Raw genomic sequence first — 12210 nt, forward strand, 5'->3', positions numbered from 1 at the left:
AGTTTGTCTGTTTGCATGTGTGTGTTTTGTTTTTTGCTACTTGATTTGGAAGTTTGCTATCCACCTGATCACATGGTGCGGCTGAAACGAGCCTTCTGCAGAATTAGTGGAAATGTTTGGAAACTGACTCATTCATTTTGGTCATTTTGATAACAAGCATGATAGATGTTGGCACAGAATGCATAATCAAATGTGGAGGCTGAGGAATGGGCTCTCTTTGTTGATCTGCCTGTATCCTGCTGATATGTAATTCAGGGGCCTCACACAGATATAAATCAGCGGCATCACTCCTTCCGCCGTTGCACCAACTTTCCCCTTTACCTCGGTGCTGGGGTTGTGTTGGCATGTAAACGATTGCCAGTTGTATAAGAAATGTTTATTTTATGATAATTTAACTGTCTGACATTTCAGTAAATTACTGCATGTTTATTGATGTAAAACCTATTTTGCGTAGAGTACTCTGCAAGTGTCTTGAGACATCCCTCATTTCTTTATGTTCTGCCGGGAAAATTGGAAGTGGGTGCAGGGATTTATGTGATGCATGTGCAACTATATATGGAAGTACAGTATATGAGGCAAACACGAGTTTGTACAGTTTCAAATGAGCTTGAAAGTCAATATTTGGTATGACCCTCTTTATTCTTCAGCACAGTCTGAACTCTCTGAGGCAGCTTTCTTTCTTTTAATTTCTTTCAGCAGTCCTCAGGAATTGTTCTCCAGGCTTCTTGAAGGACATTCAAAGCCCTTCTTTGGATGCTGGCTGCCTTTTGTTCTGTTACTCAGACAGGATGATCACGCACTGTTTCAGTAATGTTGAGGTCCGGGGTCTGGGGAGGCCAATCCATGACTGATAGTGTTCAATTGTGTGTTTTCTATGCAGGTATGCTTTTACTGCATTGGCAGTGTGTTTGGGATCATTGTCAGGCTGAAAACATGACGCTGTTACCAATCGGTTGCTTTTCAGATGGTACTGCATGCTGGATCAAAATCTGATGGTACTTTTCTGCATTCATAATTTTGACAAGATCCCCAACACCACTGGCTGAAATGCAGCCTCAAATCATGACAGAGCCTCCACCGTGTTTTACAGATGGCTGCAGACACTCACTGTTGTACCTCTCTCTCCTTACTGATGACGATTTGAACGAAAAGTGTTGAATTTTTGATTCATCACTGCAGTTTGGCAGTTTCAAATCAAGAAATGGGAACAAATAATGTGCATTGTGACAGGCTGCTCATAACAAAGTTGCAATTTTAAATTGGTTCTTTGCTACGTTGCCTGTTAATGTGTAGATACAACACTGATTCATCTCTTGAGTTAGGAGCCTTTTTTACACTTGATTGATTTACAGGTCAGTGTTAAGAGGTTAAACAAGCACAAAAATGGTCAGGTACAAGGACTGGTCTGAAAATGAGTGAAAAAGCAACCAATGTCCAAAGAAAAACTTTGAAAGACCTTCAGAAAGTCTGGAGAACTATTGCTCAGGACCACCTTAGAAAATTACAAGAAAATCTTGGTAGCAAAATATATTAAAAAAAATAAGGGTTGGCTCAAAACATTTGCACAGCAATGTATATAAGCTCAAAAGATCATTTCATAATATAAGTAATCATCTGGGGAACAGGTGGTATATATTAGATAAAATGTTTCCAGTAACAACACAGAGAATTTTACATTACATGTCTTCAAAGGGTGATTTCCTCAAACTATGTTGTTTTGTTTTTTTTCTCATTCTTTAAGCCACAGATTTCCACTTAAGTAGAACTTCCAGTTTATTTATTTTTATTCCCATCTGTCCTTATTCTGAAGGTTTCTACGGACAATCACTCAGAGCCTGATTTGTTGAACATTTTGCTCCTTAAAACAAGGTGTAAAAATCAGTATTTATCCAATGTCAGTAAAAATGTGTTCAGTTTTAGATTTCGCTTCTGAAAATGTATACAAATTAGCACATATTTAAATAGATAATGTTTCATTTGGATGTGCGGTTTTACATGAAATACACATTCCTGAAATATTATGATAAAAAACTTATTTGTAAAGTAATAGAATTCATTGTGATATGTGGTGAAACTGATACCTGCCTGGAAGGGGTCTTTAGGCATGAATGCTGCCACCCATTTTGAATAATTTACCACTCTGACAAAAGCTATTTCTAACTTAGAAACTGACTCACAAATAGCTATTACAGTAAATCTTGCTGGTTAGTTTTTGTGATTTAGATGAGCTCGATTCTGACCACAGATCAGCTTTCATGAGGAAACGTTGCTGCTTGCAGTCCTGTGAGGGGTGGGACCAGTCTGACTGGTTCCAGGGTTTAGACAGGCCCCAGAGACTGTCAGTCACAGGGCGGAGGTTCACACTGGGTTAATTATTATCTCATTCTTGAACATTCTGACTTACAGTCAGTGTTTTTTTTTTCCTGTTACACAAACATGCAGATGTATTCCAGTTAAAGTTGTGAGGCGGTGCAACAAACGTGAGAAATGCACTGATCTGTGAAACAACAACTCTTTAATCTCTCCTGTCAAAACCTGCATTAGATTTTTTTTCGACCTGGTTTCCAGTCACTTTCCTTCCCAGTATAAACAATCTGTTAATTTATCATACTCCTGTTTTCCATACCAGAAATCCCCACTGAGCCTTACTCAGTAACCTACCGCATAACCAAAAAATGTATCTACTGTACACGTGGAGTTGACGCAGCCCGCAAGGATTGTGATTACCGCGTAGGGTTCTGAGAGGAGTTGTTGTTACGTAAGCAGGCCCCGCAAAGACCTGATGCAGAAACATAATTCAGGCCATTTACCACTGATTCCCCTCAGTATCTGTGCCTCTGGCGTCAGAAGACCCTCTAGCCTCAATACATGCACTTAAACACACAACACCACAAACAAAAAAGGTGGAGTCTTTCTTTGTGTTTCACAAGAGACAAAACAAGGGACCCCACCCCTGGGTCGTTGTGGTGTTCAGACTCTCATGTTTCCATGTAATCAGATTGTTTCTTCCCTCGGAGGGCTCCTCACTGTAAGCCATTAAACAGTGTAAATACAAGCCAGCAGGGCTTCTTTACTGGTCCAACAGGTTTGTGTGTGAGTGTGTGTGTTTTGATTGCACAGATGTGTCTAAAAAGAGAGGGAGGAATGCTTTTATTCTCTGCTACACCTTCATACTTGCGTGTATACGTGCGCAGTGGGAGTTATTCTTAGGCCTCCTTTGTTCTACGTGTGGCAGATCGACTGCCTGATAAATGAGTTGCAAACGGCAATTTAATTAAAGCTCAAACGATTAGCTGAGCGACAGGAAATTAATCAGCGTTCGTCTTAATAATGGATCAATTTATGATGTTTTAATTATTTTTTTTAATGCAAAATGACACAAATGTGACTGTTTTGTGCTTTTCTCAATATTTTATGTCAACGAAGGGAAGATTTAGTTCTTAATTTGTTTTATAGGGGAAAAAAAGTTTTCTGAAATTATCCGGGCCTGTGGGAACTTGCGTTATATTAGTTTCATTACTTACATTACAACATTTCGACAGAAGGCTCTCAAGACCAAATAATAAGTAGACGAAAGAGAAAAGATGAACAGACTAATCAAATAATGAGAATATTTAATTCACCGCAACTCTAAATTATATGCAGGACATTCCCCATGTGAGATACTTCATGGGTTGATCAATTAATCTGCATCTGATTTAATGAACTAAATGTGTAAGTCGAGCAAAAAGGCCAAATATTCTCCAATGTCTGCACTGTGAGAACTTTTCTTTTGTGACTGCAAAATGTGTATTTTGGGTTTTTTGACCTTGTGTCAGACAAAAGAAACCATTTCGTAACATCTGCTATGGCTTCGGAAAATCCTCATGGGCATTTAAAAGTATTTCCTGACATTTTCAAGACCAAGTCGACTTGCTGAGAAAATACTCGGCAGTCAATGATAAAAACAATAATTTGTTGCAGCCCTGTAGCGCATGCCAGTGTTGGACGTTTTGCTTCATCAGAGTAGCTGTTGGTTAGAAAATCACTCAAAATGCTGTTTCAAAGTTTGCTATAGTGGCATTTTTATTTGTGCACGGTGAGCAAACACACAGTGAGTGAGTCTTGTAAGATAAGCTGACCCACTGCCATGGTATGGCCACCACCCTACCTGTTAGAGGTAGGATGGTGACAGGATCAGAGAGTTGTATACAAAAGGACACAAACTGTCACCTGACGTTACTTTATGCAACGTGTATTGACCATCATTCTGTTGCAGTTCATGTTAAACTTAGATTGTGCATTAAAGTCCTACAATGATGAAACCAAAAAATTTCTGTTACATTTCAGTGTATGTGTGTGAACATGTTGCTCTGTGCTGCTCTTCTTTAGGATCAGAACGATGTCATCGACAAGCACACGCAGTCGGGCCTTGACCTGCTGGACCGCTACATCAAGTTTGTGAAGGAGCGGTCGGAGATAGAACAGAATTACGCCAAGCAGCTCAGGTGCGCTCTGCGTTTTCCTTCTGTTTGTTCGTGTTTACGTGAAATGGGATGCTGAATGTGTTTTCCTGCCTTACGTATGATAGTCACGCCGATGTTTTTACACTTTTCCAACAGGAACCTCACAAAGAAATACACCAAACGAGGAAACAGGGAAGAGCAAGAATGCAAGTGAGGGGAAAAAAAGTTTTAATTTGCATTGTTACATTTCGCCATTGTAGCTCTCATCTTGCATATGTATAAAGTTTTCCTGACTATTTGCGGTTTTTCTGATTTAACCTCTAACTGTAGCAGTTAAGTCAGAAATGGTGGAAGGTATTTACAGAAGGTACTGAAGATTGTATATGAGAGATTGATATGGGCACATGACACCTGTGGGCTACCATTTGCAAGCCTCAAGCTTGGTATCTTGTTTTTATTTGAATTCAGACACATTGACAAGAGGGTTTAGCCTGTGGCAGAGTCAGCTAACTAGTGCTAGCTTGCGTAGCAAGGTGTATCTGTAAATAAATGTATTAAAAAGATGGTAACTGTGGCTGGGAAACCAAGGCTTATAAAGAAATATAACAGCTGGCTTCCAAGATGGTACAAAATCTATCCTGCTTGGTAGATAGTTAGCCTTTTTTCAGGTATAGCTAATGTTTGCAGCTCATTTAATGCTTGCAACATAGCGAGCAGACTGTACTGCGTATGATGGGCACAGCTTCAGAGTTTGAAAAATAATACCTGAACTATACCAACCATGTTCATTTTGTAAACTATGGTCCTCCACTTAGTCAGATACACCCTTGTTTGCCACATCTGGTTTGAAAACACCAAGATGGCTTCCCAACAGGACTTCATTTCATGTGACATCATGAGGGCTCTGTCCATTTTTTTATACAGTTTGTTTAATCTACACCCACCAAATCCAAACTTTTCACAGGGTAGGAGTTTAGTAAATAATACATTAAATGTTTATCTTCGCAGCCAAAATTTTTATACTTTTGCCCTCTTTTTTTGCAGATTCAGCAATCATGCATCATTCCAGGAGATCCTGAACGAGCTAAACGATTACGCCGGACAACGGGAGCTCATTGCTGAAAACATGGTGACTGGCATCTGTGTCGATCTCACAAAAAAGCTGCAGGATTTCAAGCATGAACGCAAAACGGTGAGAGAAGGAGGTTAGAGAGGGAGAGAGAAGGAAAGGAAAAATGAACCGGAAAGTTTGGCAGGCTAAAGATAGAGTTTCACACTGTGCCATCATCATCTTGAACTGCCTGACATTTTTGCATCCTCTTTCTTCCTCCAGTTTCTCATTGAGGTCAAGAAGGCCCAGCAGAATTTAGAGAGCAGCTTTAAACACCTTGAAAATGTGAGTCACGTGTTTACAGTTTTAGTTTAAATCACATGATTGTTACTGAAAATACAAGTTACCTCTTGGGGTATCTCATGAGGAAGATATTGAGATTCCCAGAACGAGCTGATTAATATACATTGATTTTTTTACTGTCACAATGTTAATGGCTCATTCTTCACAGATTACCCAAGGGACAGTAAAATATGGTCATGAGTTCACTCTCAGTACCTTAGTTAGAACTCACTTCTCTCACATTTTACATGAAATTATTTAAAAATAATAAAGTTTATTTTTGTGTGTCTGTGTGTTCATGCCTACAGACAAAGAAGCGCTATGCCAAGGAGTGGGCGGAGGCAGAAAAGCCTCACAACAAGCAGAGAAAACAGAGAACGACCTCTATGCCACCAAATTCGATGTTGACAAAGTAAACACACACATGCTAGCATTACTTGAGCACACATACACACACTCTTTTGGTTTTTGCGATATATTCACTCCATAAACTTTTCTTTCCTGTCTCCCACCCACCTCCTTGTGTATCGTCCCTGCATCTCTTCCTGCGTTCCACTTCTCATTTTGCTTTCTATCTCTTCATTTCTCCCTGTTATCTTCCCATCTCTCGTTCTTGTCTGTCGTTCCACCCGTCCTTCACTCCAAAAGGCCAAGCAGCATTCCCATGCTCGCACTCGCACAGCAGAGGAGTGCAGAAACGACTATGCAGCAGAACTCCAGAAATACAACAAGGACCAGAATTCCCACTATTACTCTGAGATACCGCAGTTCTTCAATGTGAGACAAATGCATTTACCAAAACGCAAAACTGACAATGTAGTACAAGTGGATGAAGCTCACATACAATACCTGCTAATATGGCATACTTAAATATAAACGATCCAGTGAGTTCATATGAATGAACTTTATAGAAACACAGCAAGTATTATTGTGAAATCTAAGGAGGCTGTTGAATGTGTGCGGTGAACAGAAATTGCAGGACATGGATGAGAGGAGGATCCGGAGCCTTGCGGACGGCTATTGCAAGTTTTCGGACATCGAGAAGAGGGTGCTGCCCATCATCTCCAAGTGTCTAGAAGGAATTTCTGCTGCTGGGGCCAAAGTTAATGATAAACAGGCGAGTGTGAGATGTTTGTCACATTTTGTCTGTCAGGTTAGTGTCATATCCAAGACACCACGAGTTTAAAAATGGAAATGGATTCACCTCTTTAAAGGTGTTACAAAGGGGGAAACTATAGCAGCCAAAACCAGTTGTGTTCAAAGCTATAAACCTGCTTTATTTCTGCTCTAAACTTAAGAATTTTACCATGTGAGCAACTGGCCCATTTATGAAGAGAGCATCAAGTGGTCAGTGAAGGAACTGACGGTTTTTGGTTGCTATATTGCTTTTGAGCTGTAAAATTTCCACTGTGCATCCGTGTGACAATTTTATGAATATAATAAATATGGGGGTATGTTTAAAAAAAAACAACAATAAAAAGATTACAAGCTCATAATTACCACACTTGAAAATCCAGTGTCAGTGGGACTCTGTTGGGCACCCGTGGGTTAGAGCCAAAACCTTTTTAGGGTCTTACTGTTTGTTGCTTTGATGTGAATGAGTCTCTTTGGTTTTTTCCCTGCAGGACTCGATTCTGCTCATCGAACAGCACAAATCTGGTTTTGAGCCACCTGCAGAAGTAGAGTTTGAAGACTACTCCCAAGGTATTAAAACAGCAACCTCAGAGTCCAGCCTCAACCAACCAAAAGTGCGCAACCTGCGCTGGCCATTCAACAAGAAGAGCAAGGTAAACTCGCACGCCAGATGGAAAAATATTCCCGGCCTCTCTTCTTCTGCACATGAAAATCCTTTCTAATGTGGGCTATAATGTTGTTACTGAGCTAAATTGATCCTGATATTTTAAAAGGCATGGCTCTTAATGTGTAGCTAACTGGGTTGATTTTATTAGTCTTTCCTAAAATAGTGCATGCTCTTATTTTGAAATGAAGGCACAGAAGGGAAATCATGATTGGTGCTCGTTTAACAATTGGGCGATGATGCAGAGTAATTAAATTAAAAACTCCCCTTTTGCTAATTATTAATTTATTTAAATATGGAGCTTCAAATTACAAATGATGTAACATAAATTTTACAAACAGAACTTCTCTTATTCTGATGGATAGTGTGTGCTTTGTTATGTAGCATAGGTAATTGCAAATCTCAGAAGTTGTGGCCTTTTCCTCTGCAGACCCTTTATGGCTTTTTATACTGTAGTACAGAAAGCACAGGTGGAAAGAATGTTGGCTCATTTCCTTTAGGTGTCCCAGTAAGCCACTGCATGGAACAAAAGCGGGACCTCCCATGAGTGGAATGCAGCCATCATTAAAACAAATGCGGTTTCCCTACTGTGACGAGCCAAGTCGTGAAAAAGGTCTATTACCCAGCAGTCTCCGGGAATAGCTTTATTCTCTATTTTCTTTTCATCAACAAATCCCATACATAGCCCACTCACAATACAGCGTTAGTCAATCTCTCAACACTTTTAGACAGTTAGTCTTGAGACTGAAGTTAAACTCTGAAAACTGAAACCTGCAGGTACCCAATCCAGTGCAGGACTCTGGCTCCTGTCGACCTTTTGAAGATGTGCAAACTGGTGCTCTCACAGTCTCATAACAGTGTTTTCAAACAAATACACACACACACACACACACACACACACACACACACACACACACACACACACACACACACACACACACACACACACACACACACACACACACCAAACTCAGCTCGCATTCCACTCATGTCTTACCCCACCACCCCGTTGCCTCAGGGTCCAATTCTGATTCCAGTCTGCTACACAGACATACCCCAAACATCCTTCTCTCTGTACCTCTTTACACACATTATTTTAAAAAATAAATAAATCTGTGCACCTGTTTCACTCACTCTTTTTTTCTTCTCTCTTCTCATTACCAGTCTTATTTGATCCCTCCTTTCTTTGCTCTCGTGTCCCTCCACCTTGTCTTGTTTTTTTCCTTTTTTTAGTTTTGTTTTTGAGAGTTTACTCAAACTGTCAAACCAGGGATTTCCACATTTTAAAGATATTATACAAATCTTGCTTAGTGAATGATGCTCCGATCTTCAGGCCTTCAACACTCAGGCCTGAGCTCCATCCCGTCTTGCTGCTGTTGTGTTTACATCCTTGTTTTGCAGTTGTAATCGGTTTCGTCTACACGAGGTGTTGTTGATATTGTGTCAGCGTTTACACCTTTCTTATACTAAGTCTCAGTTTCTTTCTGTTTAGATAATACAAGCTGAAAAGCTTATTATCCTTACATAGAGGGGAGACCTGGATGACTTGATGTGGTGCTGGATTCTTTTCAAGGGGAAGTGATATGTATAAGGAGTAACTCCACACTAGGTAATGCTGCACTGACTTGCGTGGGTAGAAAGCATGGCTGTATTAGTGCAGATCTTTTATTCAGCTGTGCTGCCAAGTTATCCCAGTGGCCATTCAATTTAAATAATTTCCCTGTGGCCCAAAAAGCATAGTCCCCTATAGACCACTATAATAAAAGAGACAGAACTGCTGAGAGGACACATTCACCTGCTAGATGGTTTGATTTCACTGTTTTGATTAATAAAGAAGGTTATATATTTGTGAAACTATGACACTAATTCACCGTTGCATATTTTCAGTCCTTCCATCGTTCTCTTGACCACAAACTGCCCAACTAGCTCACCACAGCTGTGGGGCATATCTGCTTCTGTTTGACAGTTTCTCTTCTTAACTGGCCCCACTTTCTTGCTCTTAGCTACAGCTCAGTCAGCCTTCAGCACCTTCTGCCCCCAAAAGACACTATTTACAGGAGTATGTTGTAATATATTATTGTAAATACGCAGCCTGGAATGGGCGAGGTAGATAGAGATATAGAAATGTATAAAAAATACATGAACTAGAACTACTTCTCTTTTCTTCAGTCATCATGTTTGTGTGAAGTACAGTTAGTTCCATAAATATTTTGGACAGCAACACAGTTTTTGCAATTTTGTCTCCAAACACCACCACAGGGGATTTTAAATCAAACAATCAAGTTGGGATTAAAGGGGTTTAACAAAAGTATTTTATTAACTGTTTAGGAATTACAGCAGTGTTTATACACAGTACCCCATTTTCAGGCTAAAAAGTAATTGAACTGAAAAGCATAGCCTGGTGAGGTGTTTCCTCTTTATCTCATGTTTAAAACATTTGTCGAGTTGATTCCAAGTGTTAAACTTGTGTTTGATAGTTATTCGCTGGAACTCTCAAAATAAGGCCCAGGGAGATCAACAATCAGAAAGAATGCACTGGCCAACTCAGCAAAAGACTTGAAAGACCACTGAAGGGGATGATCGAAGAATTGTTTCCAGTATCTCCTCTTTGACTCCCACCACCCTCTGGAACACAAACTTGGGGTGATCAGGACCCTACAACACCGTGCGGAAAGTGTTCCCTCTAAGGCAGAAGGGAAGCATAAGGAACACACACACATTAAGAAAGCCCTCAAAACATGCGGTTACCCCAACTGGGCCTTCATCAAATCAGCTAAGATGCACAGGAATGAAGGCCAAACACAAACTACAGAGAATAGGAAGGACAAGAGGAACAACATTGTCATCCCATATGTGTCAGGCTTGTCAGAGAAACTCAGAAGAATTTTCTCCAAGCATGACATCTCAGTATACTTCAAACCAAGTCACACCCTAAGACAAAAACTGGTTCATCCCAAGGACAAACCCGCCAAACACAAGATCAGCGATGTAGTGTATGCTGTTCAGTGCAGTGAAGAGTGCTCGGACCTCTACATTGGTGAAACCAAACAGCCTCTTCACAAACGAATGGCACAACATAGAAGAGCCACCTCGACAGGACAAGATTCAGCAGTACATCTGCATCTGAAGGAAAAAGGGCACTCTTTTGAGGATGCCAATGTTCACATTTTGGACAGGGAAAACAGATGGTTTGAAAGAGGAGTGAAAGAAGCCATCTATGTCCACTGTGAACAACCATCATTGAACAGAGGAGGTGGATTACGTCACCAACTTTCCCCCGCTTACAGTGCTGTCCTGAGCTCCCTTCCCAGACGTCTCAACCCCCATTCACACCTTTGTTCCAGTGACCTCAATAGGCCACAGGAAACACTGGAGCGGAGTCCTAAATTGGTTTCAACTGAAACCACTGATTAAATAGGACCCACGCCCCCTTCACACCTGGGCACATGTGTTCACGCACATGATCAATAGAGGGTCATAACCACCTCCAGGGGACTACGCCCACAGGGGTTTAAATACCTGGGTCTCTCCACCATTTGGTTGAGAACTGAAGAAGCCTTTCGGATGAGAGGTGAAACGTCTTCAAGAAACAAAAAGAAGTCCAGTCGCCTTTTTCAAGCTCCAGAGACAATTGTTTCCATGATTAAGATACACAGCTTCACAATGGCTAGCCAAGTCAAGAGCACTCTGGAGGCGGCAGGCATATCCTTGTCAAAGTCTAACATCAAGAAACGCTTTCATTAATGCAAATATAGAGAGTTTACAAAAAGATGCAAACCACTGGTTACACTCAAGAACAGGAAATGCCACATTAGACTGCCAGAGAACATCTGAAAGAGCCTGCACTGTTCTGGAAAGAATTCTATGAACAGTTCAAATCAAGATGAACTTGTATCAGAATGATGGGAAAAGAAAAGTAAGGAGAAGTAATCCAAAGCATACCACCATCTGCTGTGGAGGCAGTGTTATGGCATGAGCATGTATGGCTGCCTGTGGAGCTGGGTCAGTATTTCCTGATGATGTGACTGCTGACAGAAGTAGCAGGATGGATTCTGAAGTGTACAGTACAGGGCTGTACTCTCTGCTCAGGTTCAGACACGGTGCAAAACATACTGGAAAAGCAACCCAAAGGTTTCTCAACACAAAGACGTGGAATGTTCTTCAATGACCAAGTTAGTCACGTGATCCCAAAACAACAGAACATGATTTTCAGTTATTAAAGACAAAAGTGACGGTAGAAAGATCCACAAACAAGCAGCAACTCAAGGCGGCTGCAGTAAATGCCCGGCAGAGCATCTCAAGGGAGGAAACACAACCTCTGATGTCCATGGGCTCCAATCTTGATGCAGTCATGACTGCAAAAAAATGGGATATAAAAATATCTAATTCATAAACAGTTAATGCAATAAACCTGAAAGTCTGCACTTCAATCACATCTCATATGATTGATTTAAAACCCACTGTGGTGGTGCACAGAGGCAAAATTACAAAACTTGTCATTGTCCAAATACTTGAGCCTGACTGCACAGCTTTGTAATGTAGCCTGTTCGCAGAAGCGAAGGAAGGTGCTGTTA

The 12210-nt window shown here is 40.7% G+C and overlaps 1 protein-coding gene across 1 annotated transcript in view; it reads left to right on the forward strand.

The window, feature by feature from the left end:
* The window catches only part of LOC115781607 (cdc42-interacting protein 4 homolog), a 20805-nt gene that overhangs the window by 2490 nt on the left and 6105 nt on the right, over positions 1-12210 (forward strand). The window contains 9 exon segments of the mRNA XM_075074375.1: positions 4372-4487; positions 4602-4655; positions 5490-5637; positions 5779-5841; positions 6147-6186; positions 6189-6250; positions 6487-6615; positions 6809-6955; positions 7464-7625. Of these exon segments, the coding sequence (XP_074930476.1) occupies positions 4372-4487; positions 4602-4655; positions 5490-5637; positions 5779-5841; positions 6147-6186; positions 6189-6250; positions 6487-6615; positions 6809-6955; positions 7464-7625 (921 nt within the window).

Source organism: Archocentrus centrarchus, chromosome 1 (genome assembly GCF_007364275.1).
Source record: "Archocentrus centrarchus isolate MPI-CPG fArcCen1 chromosome 1, fArcCen1, whole genome shotgun sequence".
In the NCBI taxonomy this organism is placed as follows: Eukaryota; Metazoa; Chordata; class Actinopteri; order Cichliformes; family Cichlidae; genus Archocentrus; species Archocentrus centrarchus.